Source organism: Stenella coeruleoalba (assembly GCF_951394435.1).
Source record: "Stenella coeruleoalba genome assembly, chromosome: 14".
NCBI classification, from domain to species: Eukaryota; Metazoa; Chordata; class Mammalia; order Artiodactyla; family Delphinidae; genus Stenella; species Stenella coeruleoalba.
Window position 1 is genome coordinate 49,392,619 of NC_137160.1, and position 23,281 is coordinate 49,415,899.

The 23,281-nt window shown below is 38.9% G+C and overlaps 1 protein-coding gene across 12 annotated transcripts in view; it reads left to right on the top strand.

Moving 5' to 3' along the window:
- The window catches only part of OSBPL1A (oxysterol binding protein like 1A), a 210,464-nt gene that overhangs the window by 52,257 nt on the left and 134,926 nt on the right, over positions 1-23,281 (top strand). For all 12 annotated transcript variants that reach the window (XM_079942363.1, XM_079942362.1, XM_079942360.1 and 9 more), the window contains 7 exons: positions 6,399-6,460; positions 6,563-6,607; positions 7,455-7,528; positions 7,642-7,705; positions 13,339-13,437; positions 14,883-15,005; positions 19,183-19,264. In XM_079942363.1, the coding sequence (XP_079798489.1) occupies positions 6,399-6,460; positions 6,563-6,607; positions 7,455-7,528; positions 7,642-7,705; positions 13,339-13,437; positions 14,883-15,005; positions 19,183-19,264 (549 nt within the window). The remainder of the gene's footprint in view (positions 1-6,398; positions 6,461-6,562; positions 6,608-7,454; positions 7,529-7,641; positions 7,706-13,338; positions 13,438-14,882; positions 15,006-19,182; positions 19,265-23,281) is intronic.

The following is a 23,281-nucleotide window of genomic DNA, read 5'->3' on the forward strand; positions in this document are numbered from 1 at the left end:
CTTGTAAATAGAGTTGACATATTAAAATCCTGCTCTTTATTAAACGGCAACAGTTTTCCATGTCGTTACAGGAAGCATAGTCTTCATGGCTCACCTTCTGCATAGTATTTCATGTGGATGTAATATAATCCACTCCACACCCACAAACCTTCAGTGATAAGGACAATAATTCCTATATTTTTTATGACTGAATTTTCCTACTCTTCTTCTTTTTTTTTTTTTTTTTTATAAATTTATTTATTTATTTTTGGCTGCATTGGGTCTTAGCTGCTGCACGCAGGGTTTTCTCTAGTTGCGGTGAGTGGGGGCTGCTCTTCGTTGTGGCTCGTGGGCTCTAGAGCGCAAGCTCTGTAATTGTGGCGCACGGGCTTAGTTGCTCCGCCACATGTGGGATCTTCCCGGACCAGGGCTCGAACCCGTGTCCCCTGCACTGGCGGGCGGATTCTCAACCACTGCGCCACCAGGGAAGCCCCCTACTCTTCTTAAACAAGGATGTTTTAAATTTTTTTATATAAATTTATTTATTTAATTTTGGCTGCATTGGGTCTTCTTGCTGCGCATGGGCTTTCTCTAGTTGTGGCAAGCGGGAGCTGCTCTTCGTTGTGGTGCACGGGCTTCTCATTGCAGTGGCTTCTCTTGTTGCAGAGCACGGGCTCTAGGTGCACGAGCTTCAATAGTTGTGGCTCGTGGGCTCAGTAGTTGTGGCGCCCAGGCCTAGTTGCTCTATGGCATGTGGGATCTTCCCGGACCAGGGATCGAACCCATGTCTCCTGCATTGGCAGGTGGATTCTTAACTACTGCGCCACCAGGGAAGCCCTGTTTTAAATTTTTAGTCAAACTTCTTGATCCTCTTCTTTGATTTCTTCTAACACTTCTAAGCTTAGGTAGAGCTTTGGTAAATACTCGATTCTGTTTTCTCCTGGTGTATCTGTATCACATTCATTCAGCAAATACTGAGCCTCTGCTGTGTGCCAGGAGCTGTCGCAGGTACGGGCAACCCAACAGCGAACAAAATCCGACTGTCCCCATACTTGTGTTCTGGTGGGAGGAGATAGACAAAGCATAAATACACATACAGTGTTGGACAGTGAGGTGAGGAAAAATAAAATGGGCTAAAGGGGATAGAGGGCGATTCAGTGGGGAGGGAGGCTTTTGTTTTGGAAAGGGGGGAAGGGAAGGGAAGGCCTCTCTGAAGAGACTGTGAGCAAAGAGCCACATGAGGAAGGGAGTGAGCTGTGGTGAAGGATTCTGGCAGAAGAGCAGTGAAAGCAGAGGGCAAGCAAGTGTAAAGGCTCTGGGGTAGGAGGGCACTTGGCATATTTGAAGAAGGAAGCTGCTGGGTTGCCTAGAGCGGGCTCCTCAGGGACACAGGTAACGTCATAAGGCAGCCAGAGGCCCAGCCCTGTTGGTCGGTGTCGAGGGTTTTGAGCAGGAAAGGCCAGGAGGCTCTCAAATTGCTAATCACTTATCCTTGCACCCTTTATCAAGCAGCCTTTCCTTTTCCTTTGTTTTGTTATGCCTTTCTCATACTCTTGAAGAATTTACTTTTTTTGTGTGTTTTCTGTGCTCTTTTATTGCCTCAGCTGTCCCTTCACCCGCGGTGCACTTTTTTTTTTTTAACATCTTCATTGGAGTATAATTGCTTTACAATGGTGTGTTAGTTTCTGCTTTATAACAATGTGAATCAGTTATACATATACCTATGTTCCATCTCTTCCCTCTTGTGTCTCCCTCCCTCCCACCCTCCCTATCCCACCCCTCTAGGTGGTCACAAAGCACCGAGCTGATCTCCCTGTGCTATGTGGCTGCTTCCCACTAGCTAAGTGTCCATCAGCAGATGAATGGATAAAGAAGATGTGGCACATATATACAATGGAATATTACTCAGCCATAAAAAGAAGCGGTGCACTTTTAATGGTTGTTTTTGTAAGGCTTTAATAGCTGATGACGTTTCCCCTTACTGTTCTTTTTTGAGTATTTTCCTTGACTATTTGTTTTTCCAAATGGCATTTAAAATAATTATTATTTAAAATAATTTTCTTAGGTTCTTAGTAAAAATGCTGTTAACATCTAATTGAGATTGTGTTCTATGTAAATTATTTGAGGAGTGTTGACATTTATGTTTCGTTTTCCCATTAAGGGACAAATCTGTATCAGGCAAAAATTTAAATATAGGATCCTTCCCATTTTTTTACTTTATTTTGTTGTGGTTGATAAGAGATGTAGTGCGATTTTGAAACAAGTGGTTTTGTTGGCCTATCCCGATAAGGGGGCTATTTCATTCAGTTCTAAAAGCACTTTATTAAATTCTCACTGTGTGCCAGGCACTGTGGGCATTGAATCCAGCAGAGAGGGCTCTGTGTAGGACTTCAGCTAGTTGGCAGGAGTTCAGAATTTATTTTTGGTGTTAGGACAGAAGTCTGTGAAAGAAATCACATTGTCTTTCTCCTTTCTGCCTGAAAGTGCCCTGCAGATAGAGTAGAAATAACGAATTGGCAGACCTTTTCATAAGACATCCTCCTGTTTGCTAGCTAGAAAACCTCAAGTGATTATCAGTTGCTCAGTTAACATTTTAAAAAGTTTTTTCCCCACTGAAAGAGTAGTATATGACGAGTTCAAGTTTTACCTGTCAGCAGTCTGATAAATCTACCTCTAAAGTAAATCTCAAAGCCACATAGCTTTCTCCATACCTACTAGTGTCTCCATTTTACTGCTAACTCTCTAGTTCAAGCCACCAGTATCTTTCTGTTTTTTTAAATTAATTTTTATTGGAGTATAGTTGATTTACAATGTTTTAGTTTCAGGTGTACAGCAAAGTGAATCAGTTGTACATATATCCACTCTTTTAGATTCTTTCCCCATATAGGTCATTACAGAGTATCGAGTAGAGTTCCCTGTGCTATACAGTAGGTCCTTATTAGTTTTCTATATTTTATATAGGACTGTGTGTATGTTAATCCCAATCTCCCAATTTATACACCCCCTCCCTTTCCCCCTTGGTAACCATAAGTTTGTTTTCTACATCTGTGACTCTATTTCTGTTTTGTAAATAAGTTCATCTGCACTATTTTTTTAGATTCCACATATAAGCAATATCATATGATATTTGTCTTTCTTGGACTTACTTCACTCAGGATGACAATCTCTAGGTCCATCCATGTCACTGCAAATGGCATTATTTCATTCTTTTTTTTATGGCTGAGTAATATTTCATTGTATATACGTACCACATCTTCTTTACCCATTCCTCTGTCGGTGGACATTTAGGTTGCTTCCACATCTTGGCTATTGTAAATAGTGCTGCAGTGAACATTGTGGTACATGTATCCTTTCGAATTACGGTTTTCTCCAGATATATGCCCAGGAGTGGGATTGCTGGATCATATGGTAGCTCTTTTAGTTTTTTTAAAAAACAATTTATGGTAGTCTTTTTAGTTTTTTGTTTTTTGTTTTTTTTTTGCGGTACGCGGGCTTCTCACTGTTGTGGCCTCTTCCGTTGCGGAGCACAGGCTCCGGACACGCAGGCTCAGCGGCCATGGCTCACGGGCCCAGCCGCTCCACGGCATGTGGGATCTTCCCGGACCGGGGCACGAACCCGTGTCCCCTGCATCGGCAGGCGGACTCTCAACCACTGCGCCACCAGGGAAGCCCTCTTTTTAGTTTTTTAAGGAACCTCCATACTGTTCTCCATAGTGGCTCTACCAATTTACATTTCCACCAACAGTGTAGGAGCGTTTCCTTTTCTCCACACCCTCTCCAGCATTTATTGTTTGTAAATTATTTGGTGATGGCTACTCTGACTGGTGTGAGATAATACCTCATTGTAGTTTTGATTTGTATTTCTCTAGAAATTAGTGATGTTGAGCATCTATTCATGTGCCTCTTGGCCATTTGTATGTCTTCTTTGGAGAAATGTCTATTTAGGTCGTCTTCCCATTTTTTTGATTGGATTGTTTGTTTTTTGATATTGAGCTGCATGAGCTCTTTGTATATCACCAGTATCTTTCACCTGGACCTTTGCTATTGCTTTGTAACTTGTATCCCTTCTTTTCTCTTGCCCACAATTACAGGGTTTTTCCATACAGTAGCTGCAGTGATCTTTTTTTTTTTTTACTTTTTATTATTAAAATTATCAAAGCTTACTAAATAGAATAGTATAATTGATGTACTCCTCACCCTCTTTCAGGAATTGTTAATAATGGCCATTCCCCCGAGGTCATCTTATTTTGGCTGTAAATATTTAAGTACATTTGTATAAGGTCTCCTTTTAAGAAAAACACCATAACCATGTGATAGTTGCACAACTCTGTGAATATTCTAAAAACCACTGAATTGTACACTTTACATGAGTAAATTGTATGGTATGTGAATTCTCTCTCAGTAGAGCTATTTAAAGAAATAGCCACGGGCTTCCCTGGTGGCGCAGTGGTTGGGAGTCCGCCTGCCGATGCAGGGGACACGGGTTCATGCCCCAGTCCGGGAGGATCCCACATGCCGTGGAGCGGCTGGGCCCATGAGCCATGGCCGCTGAGCCTGCGCGTCCGGAGCCTGTGCTCCGCTGCGCGAGAGGCTGCAACGGTGAGAGGCCCGCGTACCGCAAAAAAAAAAAAAAAAAAAAAGAAGAAGAAGAAATAGCCACAATGGCATTATCCTATTAATAATTTTATAATTTCTCAAAACCATCAAACAGCCAAAGTTCACATTTCCCCAGATGTTCTGATTAAGTTCTTTTAACACTTTGACGGAGTTTGAAACATAAGTCAGATCAGGCTACTCTTGAACCTAAAACCTTTCAGTGGCTTTCCATCGTATTTAGAATAAAACCCAAACTCCTTGTACTGGTTCACAAAGGTCTGACCCACAGAGGCCTTGTATGATGTGCCTTCTTTCTTCCTTTGCCTTTCTCTCTTGCCTACCTAATTGTTGCTACCTCAGGGCCTTTGCATCAGCTGTTCCCTCTGCTTGCAGTTCCCTTCCCCTGTATTCTCACAAGGCTGGATCCTTCCTTTCAGCTTAAACATCCCTCCCTCAGAGAGAGGCTTTCCTCGATCAGTCCCCCAGTCTCCAATCTAAAGTGGTATTCCAGTCATTCTCTCAGAACATTCACTTAAAAATGTTGGCAAACATGGTTTATTTGCTGTATCCTTTTTTTAAGTTGTGTCTTTCCCTTTTTCTACGCCTCCCCCCACCTAATTTTTTCAGTCATGTTCACTACTGAATCCCCAGTACCTAAAATATTAATTGGCACATAATAGACTCTCATTAGGAGATAGTTTTACAAGAAATTGTCCAACACGTACCAGGTGTTTGGTATTTATAAAAAGGTTATTTGATAGAATGTTACCACCTTAAATAGAGTGCCAGTCTGATATGTTATGAAAGGGCTGGGTTTTTCGTTTTAAATTTTTATGTGTAGATTTTGTTTCTCTAGTAATTAGAAGCTCTTTGAGGTTATGAGACGATTATTCTTTTAGTTTGCATCCTTCATATAGTGTCCTGCTCACTTCAGAACTCGGTAAATAACTTACAAACAAATTGCATTTTTGTTGTTTGGAAAAACGTAGAGTGCTTGCACGTGTAGGCTTGAGAAAGTTACCATGATACCTTGCTGGTTTCATTCTCAGTTACCACTTTTTCCTTTTGTCCTCAATTGTGGACCATCACACCGTTACTCTGTGAGTTGTCTCTGCTACCTGTTCTCCAGTGAGGTAGTTGAAGAGCAGCTGTGGCGGCTGAATAATACTCCCCCAATGATGTGATTAGTTAAGTATCTTGAGATACCGAGATAATCTTGAATTCTCTAGGTGGGCCCAGTGTAATCGCCAGGGTCCTTCCTTTTGGGGGAGGAGGCAGGAGGATCAGAATATTGAGGGAGAAAAATGTAAGCATGGAAGCAGAGGTTGGAATGATGCACTTTGAAGATGGAGGGAGGGACCACGAATCAAGGGGATGTAGGGGACCTCTGGAAAAGGCAAGGGAACAGGTTCTCGTCAAGAGCCTCCAGAGGAAGGCAGCCCTGCCAACACCTTGATTATTAGCCCAGTGAAACTGACTGTAGATTTCTGACCTCCCGAACTGTAAGAGAATAATTTGTATTGTTTTAAACCAGTAAGTATGTTGTAATTTGTTACAACAGCCATAGGAAACTGATACAGTGACTTAAGGCAAGAAAGCTTGAAAGATCACAAAACCTGTACAGAGTGTTCAAAGTTTAGTTTGATTTGCTGGCTTAATGGTTACTGAAAAGGATGCTGTAAAGAATTGAGATGGCAGCTTCAGGTCGGTGATTTGGGGTGTAGTTGATGGAATAATGAAAGAATATTATGTGCTACAATACAAGCATCAATTTTAGTGTAGAATTAAGCTCTTGATGGCTTTTTTCCTTGTATTTTGCACAGATCAGAAACCTCTTGATCTTGCCCAGGGTGCTGAAATGAAACACGTTCTTCTTGGTAATAAGGTATGTATGTGGTAATGGATTACATTTATATAATGTAGAAAAAAATTTTGAATTCTTGAAATACATAGATGCGTTTTTAATGAAAACATGTTTTTCCGATAGGTCATCTACAAAGCATTGAAACGATACGAAGGCCCTCTCTGGAAGGTAGGTTGGGATGGTTTTTTAATTATAAAACTGGAAAAAAAAGATTCTCAGGTGCTCTCTTGTTAAAACTCTTTTTCATTCTTTTCTGAAGTATATGTGATTTAATAATTATTCGATCTTATCATGTAAACTATTTTTATACTGCTGGACTTTATTAGGCATCCAGTGATTGTAGCAGTTAACTGTTGGTCTAACACTTTTAGGTGACCAAGTTTGTACAGAGAAGAGTGGAGGAATTTGTTTTTTCTTACTTAAGCATAGGGTTACAGTATCATCTTTGTTATGAACATGGATCCATGGAGGACTCAGGAGGAATTTAATATTTGAATTGTCACAGAGCACACATATAAAATCTTTCTGGTTCTAAAAATTTCTTTGCTTTTTGGAGTTCAGTTATTTTCTAGAATTAACTGTTTTGGAGCATATAGTTTCTTCTGCATTTGCAGCTGCTCCTTCTGTATACTTATGTACATGTATGCTTATATTGTATAGAATTTAGGATAATTCTCTTTATTTAGAAACTCAGGCCTTTGAGGAAACTGTTTCTGAAGCTCACAACTGATATCTTTCCTATAAATATCCTTGCGCGGTATTGTCAGAACTATAAACTGTGTTCATCGTTGATCTTACCAATATGGCATTTCTTCTGCTCCTGTCACCCTGTAGTAGTATGTTTTCATTTCTGCACCCAGTTCCTCAGTTCATGTTTGTTCATTTTTGAGTGTGCAGTGGTACTGTCCGGCTGAAAGGCTCAGATAGAACTGTCATAACTTACTTACTTTTTATCAGTCAAGTATTTGAATCTAGATGTATCAACTTCGAAAAATCTTTGTTGTTTTTCCCTTAGAGTTCAAGATTTTTTGGCTGGAGATTATTCTGGGTAGTGTTAGAACATGGAGTCCTCTCATGGTATAGGAAACAGTAAGTATTATGATCCTAATACTTGTTGAATTTCAGCATCTAAATTTTGAATGATTAAAAGTTTTCACTAATCTCTTTTCCTTTTGCCTTGATAATTTATATTTATTTTGAAGGCCCGATGCAGTCCATAATATTTATCGCCAGGGATGCAAACACCTAACTCAAGCAGTATGCACGGTAGGATGACACATGCATCTTTTGCTTAAACTGTGAAATCAGTCCTGCAAGTGATTTCCCTAAATCATTGGTATAAGCTGCCTTGTAAAATCTTGGGTTAGAAAGCACTTGTGCAGTTGAGTTGGCCCTCCGTATCTGCGAGTTCTGCATCTGCTAATTCAACCAACTGTGGATCAAAACTATATAGGAAAAGGAATTCCAGAAAGTTCCAAAAAGCAGAATTTGAATTTGCCGTGCACCAGCAACTATTTACATAGCATTTACATTGTGTTAGGTATTATAAATAATCTAGAGATGATTTAAAGTAAGCAGGAGGATGTGCATAGGTTGTATGCAAATACTATGCCATTTTATAGAAGGACTTCGTGCTTCCATGGATTTTGGTATCCTTCAGGTGTCCTGGAACCAATTCCCCCACAGATACCGAGGGATGACTGTATATGTTTTTATTTGAGAACAAGTAAAGTTGTGGAATTCCATTTAAAAAATATAATCAAGTTAAAAAAAATCTCTACGTATTGTGGAATAAGAGATGCATGTTCCAAAAACATTTATACAGAACTTTTACCATTTTGTATGTGTATGTGTATGCGTATGTCTGTGTATATATTCACACATAATGTATGCACACACGTATCTACATATATATGTGTAGGTGTGCGTGTATTTGTACATGGGTAAATCTGGAAAATGGACATTTTTCTGGTGGTAAAATTTAAAGCCTATATCAAAATTGGGATTTTTCGGTTCTGCATGTTCACTTCTGGCTGTTTTGCTTTTACCAGCCAGGAGAAAGAATTTTTCCTCCTTTGAGATTAGCCTAAACTGGAGCCTAGACATACTTTTTGCTTGCTGCTTCAAGTTCTTTAGGGTTTTCAACATGTCACGGCAGTGCACCCGCTCTTTGGACCACAGCCCCTGCCTTTCCGTGTGAACTCCCGGAGGACCAGCAGCGTCGCCCTTGGGCCATCACAGGCTCAGTCACCTGCCCCTGCCCTCAGGCCTCCTTACACATGCCGGTCCCTTAGTGTCCTCACTCCCCTTCCTCCCTTCGCATGAGACCAGAGGGCCAGGGAACTGCTCTCTAGTCTTAGCCGTCTAATCTTCTCGTTTCTTCTGTTGGTGCAGTCCTGGCCATTCTCTTCTGTTCCAGCTTTTGATTCATTTATTTAACACTAAGGTTTGTCTATCTTAAAACAAAAAATTAAACAAGTTGCTCCCTCACCCTTTTAAAACTTCCCAATTTTTAACTTCTTTAGAATTGATAGCTTCTGCTGTGTTATGCTTCACCTTGTTTTATAACTTTTGCTTCTTGTATGAGTGTCTACTTAGAGGCTACCTTTATGAATCCATATTGATACAAGGTAACAGGCATTCAGTGACTCCCATGAGGCAAACTCTGTTCACTTTCTAGATTCTTAAGGTAGAAGCTTAGGTTATTGATTTGAGACTTTTTTTCTTTTCTAATACAGGTGTTTGCACCTATAAGTTTTGTTTAATTGTGGTAAAATACACATAACATAAAACTTACCATCTTAACCATTTTTAAGTTCAGTAGCGTTAACTCTGTTCACTTTGTTGTACAGTAGGTCTCTAGAACTTTTTCATCTTGCAGAACTGAAACTCGATACTCATTGAATAGCGCCTCTATTTCCAGTACCTCACCCCACTGGCAACCACCATTCTACTTTCTGTTTCTATGCTTTTGACTACTTTAGATACCTCACATGAGTGGAATTGTACAGTATTTGTCTGGCTTATTTCACTTAGCATAATGTCCTCAAGGTTCATCCATGTTATAACATGTGACAGGATTTCTTTTTTTAAGGCTGAATAATATTCAGCCTTAAATGTGGTCTATGCATAGACCACATTTTCTTTATCCATTCCTCTATCAGTGGATGTTTTGAGTTGCTTCCGCCTTTTGGTCACTGTCAATGATGCTGCTATAAACATGGGAGTGAAAATGTCTCACCAAGATCCTGCTTTCATTTCTTCTGGATATATATACCTAGACGTGGAATTGGTGGGTCATATGGTAGTTCTGTTTTTAATTTTTTAAGGAACTTCCATACTGTTTTCCATAACATCTGCGCCAGTTTACATTCATACCAGTAGTGCTCCAGTTTCTCCACATCCTCAGCACAACACTTTTCTCCTGTGGGTTTTGTTTGTTTGTTTGCCATTGTAATAGGTACGAAGTAGTGTCTAATTGTAGTTTGATTTCCATTTCCCTGATGACTAGTGATGTTGACCATTTTTTCATGTACTTATTGACCATTTGTATGTTGTTTTTGGAGAAATGTCTGTTTAAATCTCTTGCCCATTTTTTTTTTTTTTTTTTTTTGCGGTATGCGGGCCTCTCACCGTTGTGGCCTCTCCCGCCGCAGAGCACAGGCTCCGGACGCGCAGGCTCAGCGGCCATGGCTCACGTGCCCAGCCGCTTCGCGGCATGTGGGATTTTCCCGGACCAGGGCACGAACCCGAGTCCCTTGCATCGGCAGGCGGACTCTCAACCACTGCGCCACCAGGGAAGCCCTCTTGCCCATTTTTTAATCAGTTTTTTTTTCTTGTTGGTGTTGAGTTGTAGGAGTTCTTTGTATATGCTGGATATTAATCCCTTATCAGATAACGTGATTTGTACATATTGTCTCCAGTTTCATGGGTTGTCTTTTCACTCTGCTGATAATGTCCATTGATGCGTAGAAATTTTTATTTTTTATATAGTCCAGTTTATGTTTTTTCTTTTGTCACTTGCGCTGTTGTATCACATCCAGGAAACCACTGCCAAGTCCAATGCCATGAAGCTTTCTTCCCAAGTTTTCTTACAAGAGTTTTTATAGTTTTAGCTCTGGCACTGAGGCATCGGTTTCTCCTAAGGCCTTTCTCCTTGGCTTGCAGGTGGTGGCCTCCTTGCTTTGTCCTCACATGACTTTTTCTCTGTGTGCAGGCATCCCTGCTTTCTCTTCCTCTCCTTGTAAGGACAGCAGTCATACTGGATTAGAGTTCCACGATATGATCTCATTTTACCTTAATTACCTCTTATAAAAGCCCTATCTCCAAATGTAGTTTCATTGGGGATTAGGGCTTGAACATCTGAAGCCCTTAATCTGGTTGAGTAAGTTCTTTTCCTTTCCTAGTTTACTGAGATCCCTCATTATGAAAATCTATTGAATTTTATTAAATACTATTTTCCATGTTATTGAAATGATCATATGGTTTTACTCATTCTATTAATATGATTAGTTGTATTGATAGACTTCAGGGTGTTAAAGTCAGTCTTATTGCTGGGACAAATCCCAGTTGGTTATGATAAATTACCATTTTAATATATTGTTTGTTAATATTTTGTTAAGAATTTTTGCTTTTTTGTTCATGCTGGATATTGGTTTATATTTCTCCTTTGATATTTTGTCTGGTTTCATATAATGAATTGGAAAATGTTCCTTTTCAGTTTTCTAGGAGAGTTTGTATAGGGTTAGGTTACTGCTTCCTTCAATGCTTGATAGAATTCACCTGTGAAGTCACATGGGCCAGGAGGTTTTAGTGCGGGGGTGGGGGAGGATTGTAGTTACAAATTTAATTTCTTCTGTTGCTATAGGGCTATTCACATTTTCTGTTTCTTTTTCGGTTGGTGTTTGTAATTTTTGCCTTTCAAGAAAGTTGTCCATTTTCTTCTGGGTTATAAAACTTAGGGTTAGTAATATTCCCATATTGTGTTTTTAATGTCTGTGTGGTAGGTAGTGTTATATGCTCTTTTACTTTTTATATTGGTAATTTGTGTTTTCCTTTTTTTCCTAGATCAGTCTGTCTAGCACTTTATCAGTTTTATTGATCCTTTCGAAGAACCAGCTCTTGATTTCATTGAAATATTTCTCTTGTTTTTGCTATTTCATTGATTTTTTAATTCATTTAAAATAATTTCTCCGTGTGTTGGGCTTGCTTTGCTCTTTTATAGTTTCTTAAGGTTGAAGCTTAGATTATTCAAATTATCATCCAGTTCAAAATATTTTCTAATTCCTATTATGATTTCTTCTTTGAACCAGTGAATGTTTAGAAGTGTGTTGTTAAATTTCCAAATAATTGGGGTTTTCCTAATTACTGTGCTTTTGATTTATAATGTAATTCCATTTTGGTCATTGAACATTTTCGATATGATTTCCGTCTTGTCAAATTTATTGAGACTTGCTTGATGACTACATACGGATTATCCTAGAGAATGCACTGGAAAATAATGTGTATTTTGCTATTGTTGGGGGTCATGTCCTACAAACATTCAGTCATGATGGTTGATAGTGTCGTTCAGATCTTCTGTGTCTTTGCTGCCTTTTTTTTTCTAATTGTATCAATTGCTGAGAGAAGGGTGTTTAAATCTCCAACTATACTTGTAGAATTATGTATTTCTCACTCTGTTACTGATCACATACATATTTATGATTGTTGTCTTACTGATTAATTAACCCTTTTAGCATTATGTAGTGGTCCTCTTTATCTCCTGTAATAATGCATTTTGTTTTGAAATCTATTTTGCTTGATACTAATATAACCACTCAGGCTTTCTTATGGTTACTGTTTGCATAGTATCTCTTTTTCTATCTAGTTACTTTCAACCTAGCTGTATCTTTATATTTATCTTCTGTCTCTTGTAGATAGTATATATTTGGGTCCCTATTAACCATTCTGACATTTTTTGCCTTTTAATTAGATTTCTTTTGAGAATGTGGTCTACTTTTTTACTTCATATGTCAAGTAATTTTGGATTGTATCCTTAATGTTAAGTTCTGGAGATCCTGGATTCTTTATTTTTCTCCATTAAATGTGATCTCCGTTGTTTTAGGTCATTTTCTTGGCTGGGTTTGTATTGTAAACTCTGTTTCTTGGATGGCAGCTCTGGTCTGTATTTCAGTGACTGCTTGGAATCTATTTTGTGCATCAGTAAGAGATGTGAAAAGACAGAGTTTGGGATTCCCATCTCTGTCTCTTTCCACTGGGTGACTCCCCTCCTCTCTTTAGTATTTATGGCTGCCCAGCCCTGCTTTTTTAATTTCCAAAGACAGACTGTTGTCCGGGTATGCCCTTGCTGCTGTCGTGTCACCCTCGGGGACTGTACTAGTTCCAGGTGAACAGTCTTGGGGGTGGGAGCTTGCTTGCAAAGCTCCTCGTTTCCTTTCCTCCAAGGCAACTTGCTCTCCCGTCGAGTCAGCCAGCTCTTGTTCACACTCCAGCTCTTCCTTTTCTACTCCTCATGCTTTTACACTCACTTCAAACATTTTCTATACTCAGCTCAAACAGAAGTTTCAGGAGAGTGGCATGAATAAGAAATTGGAGTTCTTGTATTTAAAGGACTTTATAGCCCAAGCGCATGCTGTGTTATATTTAATAGGATAAAAGGAAAACTACGTACCTAGTGGACTATCTATTAGTATTTACTGTGATTAAGAATATGAAAGCCAGATTTGATGTAGGTAAGCTACAGTGCATTTGATACTCCCAATGTATCCATTTTTCTCAGTATTTTAAATGTTCGCTCGGGTATTATCACGTTAATATTGTTAATTTTATGTATAGATAATTTTAGGGTTTTGTTTTATGGGCATGAATGATGTTGTCTTACTGACTTCTTTATATCCAAGGTAAAACCCACTGATAGCTGCCTCTTCTTTATTAAATGCTTCGATGACACTGTTCATGGCTTCAGGGTTCCTAAGAATAGCTTTCAGCAGACAAGAGAGGTAATTTTATGGATTCGTTTATCTTTCATAAGACTTAACATTTAAGAACATGAAGAATGTAAGGTAGGCTCAGTGTTAACATCTAACATCTTGTTGATGGTACCTTTTTAACGGGAGTGATTATATGAAACTTCTGAAATTCGGCTTAGGAATTAATTCCTTATCAACATGTACCTGCAGGCATTTTCTGTTCTTCTTTTTTAAAAAATTTTGCTTCTGTGAATGTAAGAGGCCCTTATTAGTTTTGGAAGAAAGCCTCAATGATTATTTAGTCTACCCCCGAATTTATAGCTGAGGAGAACTGAAGACTAAGATTGAAGTGACCTCTCAAGCTCATGCAGCTTGCAAGTAACAGAACCTGGCTCCAGCCCAGGTGTTCTGATTTATTACAGTGTAGACTCAGCCTTTCTTTGTGGTAAACTGAACAGTAGCAGCAAGCAAGACATTGGGATTGATGTGACGGAAATTCATTGTGTAGTTATTTAATGGAGACTCCATATCCCTTTAGATCAAAGCAATATTCGTAGACTTATCTTGTTTTTTGTAAGTTATGTAAGGGATCTCTTTCCCAGAGTGGTTAACTTTGGCCTTGCAGAGAACCCTAAACAATACAAAACGTGACTGTCCCAAAATTTCATAAAAGGGTAAGAATTGACCCTGAAAAATGCTGCAAGAAATGAGGTAGAAGTAAGACAGATATTTTTAGGGCAAACATTCCATCTTTTTGTGAAATCACTAATTTTTAAAGATATTTATTATTTATTTATTTATCTGTTTATTTTGGCTGCACCGGGTCTTCTTTGCAGCATGCGGGACCTTTAGATGCAGCACGCAGACTTCTTAGTTGCGGCACACAGACTTCTTAGTTGCGGCATGCATGCGGGATCTAGTTCCCTGACCCGGGATCCAACCCGTGCCCCCTGCGTTGGTAGTGGGGAGTCTTACCCACTGGATCACCAGGGAAGTCCCACTAATTTTTTAAAAACATAGTAAAAGTTAAAGCATCAGAGTAATGCTGGCTCTCTTAAAATGGTCTGTCTTGTGCTTATGGCAAGTTGGTAAATTGTTTCTGGATGCATCTTATACAGTAACTTATTCAACAGTGTTGAGAACCTATAATTCTAAGTGCAAGATTCTCCACCCATTGTTTAGTTTTTATAATGTGTTTCAGTATTAATATGAATGAATATGTAACTTATAGATGGTATTTTTTAAAGTATTGGGAAAGTATTTTTTAAAGTATTGGGAAAATTTTTTATCCAGACGTGTCATGGACAAGAGACCTGCATCATTATTTTGTTGTTGGGAATTTTTTGTTTTGTTTTTTTGAGGCCGTAATATTTTTTTTTCTCCATGTACATTTTATTCTTCCCAGATTGTTGTAATAATATCTGTTTTGAGTAAAAATGTGTTTTACTTTTATTTAAATCCTTGTATTATTTCAGGACTGGCTGGAAGCAATAGAAGAGCATTCTGCTTACAGCACTCACTACTGTTCCCAGGACCAGTTGACTGATGATGAGGAGGAAGATGCAGTTTCTGCTGTAGACTTGAAGGAATCCTTAGAGGTAAATAGGAAAACCTGACCTGTATACCTAACTGTATCACTCAGGTTTTACCAAGAATTTTTTTTTTTTTTAAATATGAGGTTTTGAAATTAAGATTTCTCACAGCAGTAGAAGTAGTATTTCAGAAATAAAACTTGGAAGAGAAATTTAAGCAAGTATTGGTACAGAACTTCACTGTCCAATACGATAGCTACTAGGTACATTTACATTTAAATGAACTGGAGTTAAATGAAAAACTCATTTCCTCATTTTAACTAGCCACATTCAAGTGCTCAGTAGTTACATGTGGCTATCACCTTCGACAGTGCCGATATAGAATGTTTTCATCATTGCAGAAAATTCTGTTGGATCAAGTTGGGGTAGGCTCTTACCTTTGAGGGGGCACTAGGAGAGTGGGGTTTTTCTGTTGACGACATCTTGATTCTTATAGGCTCTGAACTGTACCTCTGTTATAAGAAATAATGAGCAGATGATGCTAAATTTAAACCAAATGAGAAAGTAATATCAGACTTTCCTGACTGAAGAAGAAATGATTTCTAATTAAAGTGAATGTGCAGAAAGATGAGTGTACATCAACTCAAAGCTGATAGAGTGGTACACCCATACAAGAATCAGGCAGATTTATATATATATTGATATAGTTAAGATTTATAGCTAAGTGAAAAGGGCAAGGTGTTAAATGGTGTATCTGATATGCTTCTGCATGGCAGAAAGAAAGCAGGGATGTACACACACATTTGTATAGGTTAGATCATCCCAGGAAAGATGAGAAATTATTAGCAGTTGTTGCTTTGAGACTGGGAAAGGGGGAAAACAGGGACTCTAGGACTGACAAGTACGTGAGGGAGAGTTGCCTTTCTCCGTGTATTGTGTTTCTTTTTTCTTTCTTTTTTTAACTTTGTGTAGATAACTAATGCAAAATACAACATTAAGAAAATTACAAATCACCAGGTACCAAAAACAATCAGTGTGGTGTGGACTGGCTTAGATTGAGGGAAGATGGAGTGTGGGGTTATTCTTGAAGTGGATTTGGCTGGAGTTAGGAAGATTTGGAGATGAGTACAGGACACCAGTACTCGCAATGCTGGCTGTTTTCTGCAGAGGAAAGTTATCAGGGTTTTACAACCATTATTTTTAAAGTTTAAATCACTATTATTAAGGTACAATTTTTATATAATAAAATGAGGGCATTTTAGCATCTTCAGTGTGATGTGTTTTGACAAATACCCTGTGTAACCACCACTCCTATCAAGGTGTAGAACATTTTTATCACCTCACAGAGCTCTCTGGTGCCCCTTCCAGACAGTGCCCTCCACGCCATCTCAGGCAGCTGCTGATCTGCTCTGTCATCACAGCCATTGTCAGCTTTGCCCATTCTAGGATTCCATCTAACTGGAATCACATCATATGTGCTCTTTGGTGCCTGTCATCGTTCACCTGCGATGTTGTGTGTATCATTAGTTTCTTTTTATTTCTGAGAAGGCCGTCTGCTTTGGTTTTTTTTTTTTTTTTTTAAATTGAAGTATAGTTGATTTACAGTGTTGTGTTTCTGGTGTACATCAAAGTGATTCCGTTATACATATACATACACTCTTTTTCTTCTTTTCCATTATGGTTTACTACAGGATACTGAATACAGTTGCCTGTGCTGTACAGTAGGACCTTGTTGTTTCTTTTATATGTGGTAGTCTGTATCTGCTACTGCTTCGGTTCTTAATTAACCAAATGTGGATTGTCTGTATGTGGCAGATAGGCTGGAATTAATGACCTCTCTCTCCTACCCTCTCCACTCCTCCCTAGATGCCCACCCCCTTGATATACATTTTTGAACTTTCTCATATGTCAGGGTTGATAAGGTAGTTAAACATCAACTTAAACAAAACCAACAGCGGAAGTCTGGGTGGGCAGAAGTAGCTGCAGGAGACCGGTGTCCTGACTGTGGCCCGGCTACTCAACCTGGGTGCCTCTGACGCTCTGCAGCCCAGGTCTGTGGGTGTGCTTCTGTTCTTGGGCTCTGTGCCAGATAACCTGGATTTAAAATACTGTCTCACTTCGGGTATTAGAACACTGCTCAAGTGGGATCTCATTTATGTAGTGTAAATAAAAATTAAAACCTAGGGAATTCCCTGGCAGTCCAGCGGTTAGGAGTCCATGCTTCCACTGCACAGGGGCACAGATTTGATCCTGGTCAGGGAACCAAGATCATCCCGCAAGCTGCACGGCATGGCGAAGAAAAAAAAAAAATTAAAACCTAGAAAAATTAAAACCTGACATAAGGTGCATGGCGTAGAAGTCAGTGAGACACCATGCTGGGATCTGCAAAGAATGTGTAAGCATTAACCTTCCTAATTAGAGTTTTAGGCTTTTGTAATATAACCAGTAGCTGCTACAAGGAAATGATAACAAATTGAAGAATGTGGTTTTAAAAAATTGTATTAATAACCCCTTTCTGAGTTTTTTGCATCAATTAAATGGCATTAATTGTTTAGAATAGACGACACACATTTGTACCCAACTATAAAACAGTATGTGTTGATCGCATCTTCTCCAGCTGACCTATTGTAACTCTTAAATAAATTATGGATCGAGGGAACTTTTTTCAGTAACTCTCAGATATGCCAAGGGAAGATGAATGTAATAGTGTTTCTTATCTTTAACGGTAACCACAGGAACTATGATGTTGATCACAGATTCACAGTCTGCAAATGAAGCCAGTGCTTGCTTTTGTGCACCCAGCTAACTTTCACCATAGCAGAAAAAATAGAAAACAGCAGCATTGGCGCACCGTGCACATGGGCAGGGGTATTAAATATGTATAGAGTGAAAATGACAATTTTCTGTTAATAAATTATGAGTGGTAACATTTGGTTGTGCAGTGCATGTTTTCAGTGGTCCCCAGTTGACTTTTCTCCTGCCTTAAATGTGTATTTACAGGCTATGTCTGGAAAAATGATCCAGCATACAGTTTCTGTGGTGTTTCAAATTGCACAGTGTAGGTATTCTCCCTCTCCCTCTCCCTCCCAAAAAAGGTGAATTGCATTTTTATGTTGTTGGAGCTCTCAAAATAGAGTAATGTACGTTTTAAAGAGAACATTGCTTGTCCCTAGTGTGGTACCACGAGTAATTCTGCTGTGGTTGAGCTGAGCTTCAGAAGCACTGAAAAATTTATAAGGTGAAAAGCATGCGTACCTATATCACCTTGGCACTTAGGTCTGATTTAGGGGGAGCAAAAGTGTTTTGGGGATGAGTCAGTTGAGATGAGGAGTACCAAGTAGGGAAGATTCACAGGCTAAATGTATTACCCTGCCTACAACAATGTGAACCTAATATTGGTAAGGTCAGGGTTCTCAGAATATTTTCTTATTGCCGTAACCAACCAACTTTACAATGATGATTTTCTTGCTTCTTATTCTTGCTTCTTAGTTTCCTTTAAAGGGAAACTAAATAAAACTAACTTCAAAATTACATTGTTAATGCAATAAATGGTTTTATCTGATTTTTTCATTTTGGACTTCCAAATCTATACTAAGATGGGATGCAACTTACATCATGAAACTCTGTATTTATGTTTTGCTTTTAGGGATCTAAATATGTAGAAATTTCAAATTACAAGGAAAAATGAATGCTGTCCCTTATTTTTACAAGCTTTTACTTACTAAGAAGATGTCCTTATTGGTCTGATTATGTGAGGGCTGTGTGCACTTAGATTGCTGAACGAAAATCAGCTTGTGGTTTCCAAATGTTAGCACCATCTGGAGTTTTTAAGCAAAAGCAGTTTTTAAAATATATTCTTAATGGGTGCATTTTATAATTTCTCAATGAATGTAATCAAGGCTACTAAAAGTGTGAATAAATCAGAAATCTAACTCCTCAGATATATATTGTGTAATGAGTTATTAGAAGTAATTACTGCAGTTGTATGGAACATGCTTGGCCTATTGAATGTATTTAAAATTTAGAGAGACTTATTTTTATTAATCTGTACGTGATTAACTAATGGTTATATTCAGTTTCTAAGGCAATTTTCTCTCACCTTTTTCTCTCTGTTAGGAATATGTCTCAATTATTACAGTGTATCAACCTATGAAGTAAAAGTTTTGATGGAAACATTAAAGCATATGTACTGTAAAAATCCTTCATTGGTTTAACTTTGTCGTCTTCTTTTTTCCTTTTCCAGAAAGCACAGATATGCCAGCAGAGACTAGACAGGGAAATTTCCAACTTTCTCAGAATGATTAAGGAGTGTGACGTGGCTAAAGGTAAAAAAGAAACACCCCACACCCCACTCTTGAACAACCCATTATCATAGATGTTCACCCTTTGGTTGACTATACAGTTTAGATAATTTTGGGGTTTGAATTCAGAATTGTATTTAAAAAAGTTAAAGTTAACCTTTTGGGGCTGTGAATTCGTTTTGGCTACGTAGTGAGACTGTTTATGAATCCCAGAAGACTTGGATTTTGTGGTCAAATTGTCTTGGGTTTGAATCCTTGTTCTGCCACTTATTAGTTGTTACTTTTGAGCAGAACATTTAATTTCTCTGAGCCTTGTTTTCCCTATCTATAAAATGAAGCGGTTGGTAGTCTTTTGCCATTCTGTGAATGTATGTGTGAATTCGTCTAATTATTAATCTCCCTTTCAAAGGTAATTTTTTGTGCCTTTACTCTCCTTTAGTTATGAATTATCAGGAGTTAATTATAAATACTCCAAAAATCAAAATACAATCCAATACAAAATACAAAATCCCAATATAAAATCCAATACACAAATTAGGTTTTGAGAAAAAATTATTGATTACTTTATAAATTAAACAGTTATCATGTTCCTTAGACTTAAGACTCTTAACAGTTGCTTTAGACTTTAGCTATGATGTGTTTATAAATAACTCCACTAAAATATAATCAGCTGAGTTGTCTATGAGTTTATGATTAACTACTGATTTTAATCATGATCTAGTTTATGTGTGCCCAGGGAATGTGAAGAAATGTTAATATTAGAGTAAACTGAACGTAAATGTTCTGTATCTGTCCAGGTATACCTTGGGCATCCCTTTACTTCAGTTCAACAAACACGTATTTATATGAGTGATGATAGCTTTGGGAAGGACAGCAGTCAAGTCATTTTGATTATTAATTGCAAGCAAGAATATTTTATTACTTAAGGCTCTTCATCCTCAATGGGCTTTTTAAATAATAACGGCTTCATTAGACATAATTCACATAAGCCTAGAATTCACCTATGTGGAGTATACCATTCAGTGGCTTTTAGTATATTCACAGAGCTATGCAACTGTGACCATCAATGGGCTTTTAAAATACCATCCTCACCAAAAACCATCAAAACTAAGCAGAGATAATAACAACATTTAAAAGATACAGAAACTGTACAGAGTGAGATGAAATATAAGGGTTAATTTCTTTGACTTGGACCAAAGAAAGAAATTATATGAGAACTACAACCAAATTACATTGTTCTTTTCTTTTAAACCTTGAGTCAGATCTCTTGGTTCAGATCATTGGTATGACATGTCACTCATAAATGATGGCATGCATCATTTGTGCTCTTAGAGACATACATGATACTCAGTACCGCAAGAGTGATTTCATTTTGGACATTGTCATCTGGGAAACTTTGAAATATCTGACTGTGATCTGACAATTCTATTTCATATATCTACAGTAAAAGTCAGTGGGTTTTAAACAATTATGTATAGAAATTATGTTCAGAAATTATAGATGTTATTTTCTGAAAGATTGGTGTAGATAAATAAAACTACATTTTATGTAAATACTAAGTAAATAGGGTTGAGAATTTCATGAATGGAATTGGAGTTTTGAAGGTAACTGAGTCTGCTCTTAATGCCAAGGGATTGTGCAGAATAATCTTGTACCATGTGTTTTATTAAAGGAAGCTGATAGATACACATCCTGTTCCAAACTGCCTACATAGTTTGCCAGTGACTTCTCAAGATGAAAAACTAAAGTGTTTGTGGGCAGAGTCCAGCTCTTGTGGTTGAAATTGTTAGCTGTCTTACATTTTAGTATGAAACTATATGAACATGAACTTTAAGACTCAACGCCCTTCTTCCTTATTGCGTCTTCTGCAGTACCTGTTCTGCTCTGCACCACCTCAATCCAAATCACTGCAGCAGCCTGTCCTTTAGTCTCCCTGCCTTTGGGAACCTCCTGCATTCCATCCTTAAAGGGAATTGAATCGGAAGCCTTTCAGGAACTCTTCCAACTCAAATTCTGTGAAATACTGCATTATTGCTGCCAGATTAATTTTAGTTACTTTAAAAAAAATTATTATAAATTTTTTTTTTTCTGTTGAGAAAATCTTTTAAGTGTCCTTGAAACTACAGAATAAAATGCAAAACTCTTTATCCTGGCATTTAAGGACCTTCATAGCCCGATCACAAACTGATTTTTTTAGCTTTATTTACAATTCTTCTCCCCTGTGACCCCCGTAAACACTTTTGACCACACACTGTGTCTTTGGTCTGAAATGTCCTCTATTAAAATAATGCTTTTGTTTTCATGAGTGGACCTTAAACCTAAGTTCTGCCTGGATTAATGACAAATTTATGTATCTGACATCGGCAACACATCATTCAAGGTGCAAAGAATGCTGTTTTGAAATCTCTACTATTTTATCTTTACCAAAAGCCTGGTTGCGAAAACAAATAAAATCACTCAAACTTATAAAACTTTTGGAAGACATCCTGAAAGCCATGCAGTCAATCTGTTCTCCCCGACAACCTTAAATTTACCCTTAGGTGTAGCAGCCAGGTTTTGACTATTATAAATAATGTTGTATTGTGTATTTATATTTAATCACATCACTTTATTACCATAGGATTCTTGGAAGTGGGATTAATGGGTGAAAGTATATTAACATTTTTGAGCCTATTGATATATACTGCTAAGTTACTTCCCAAAAAAGATATATTACTTTACATGCCAAGTTTAATGCATGCACTTTATTGCATGTTGCTAAGTGTATATAGTAAATCCCTGGTTAAAGACATTTGCATGTTTTCAGTTATCTAAAAGAAGAAAATCTTAAAAGGAAAAGCACTTTTATTCAACCCACTTAACACTCGCCTCAAAATTCTAGGCTTTGAGTAAATATTCTTATCACCACCTTCACTGTTGCCACCCCAGTCCAAGCCACCCTCGTCTCCTACATGCACTATTAAAACAGCCTCCTGACTCAGATCCCACCCTTGTGCCTACAGTCCCTGCCCCAGGGATCTTTCTAAAGCATCAGTGGGTTGATGTCCTTTGCTCAAAACATGCATTTGCTTCCAGGTCTTCTCACTTCGAGTGAAAGACAGAGTCCTTCCCTACCTGCCTCTCTCCAGCCTCCCTGGCCTTCTTGCTGTCCCTCAAAGCTGCCTTGGGCCTGGGTGGGTGTTCTGGCCCCTTTGCCTGTAAGGCTTTACTCCAGGGTTCGCCCTCCCTCCCCAGGTCTCTACTCCAGCAGAACCTTCCGACGGAGGCCCTTTCTTGCTGCCTGCACTGGTTTGCTCCTCCACGGCTGTTCTCTGCCCTGCTTGGTGCCCTGGGCCCATGATCACTGTCGACTTTAGGAGTATTACTAGGGCTTCTTTGCCCTTGGCCCTCTGATTGGGTCCAGCAAATGGGAGGTCCTGTGTGGAGATGGGTGGAGGGGTGGGAGGAGGAGGAGGTCGGGGTTACCCCGCTCCCTCCTGCAAGCTGTGGTCTAGCCCTGCTGCTGGGCTCCACCCGGCCCAGGGCCCCATTCTGTGACTCCAGCTCCTCCTGTGCCTTCCCTTGGCCCCGCTGTCCCAGGGTAGTAACTGTGCTGCGTGCCTCTCTGTTAGTTCGCTCAGGCTCATCGTTGTGCGTCATCTATTTGTAAAATTCCTTTCAGTTACACTTTGACTTTGCTGGCTCTTCCTGCCAGGACATTACTGATGCCAAGTCCCAGCTAAACTTCCAGCTCCAGCACTGGCTCTCCCCTTCCTTGTGTTATTCTTCTCTTTGTCACTCATCAACCTTCCTATATATGTGTGTGGAGTTGATTGTCTGCCTCTCCTTTTGGAATATAAACTCCACGAAGGGAGGAACTTTGGTCTGTTTTATTCACCGATTATCCTCAGCTCCTAAACAGTGCACGGCATGTGGTAGGTGCTTGTACTCGCTTGCCTCTTTCTCCCCCTCTCCTTCCTACCCATCCTCCCCTCCCATCCACACACACACACACACACACACACACACACACACACACACGCGCGCGCACGCATTGTGAGT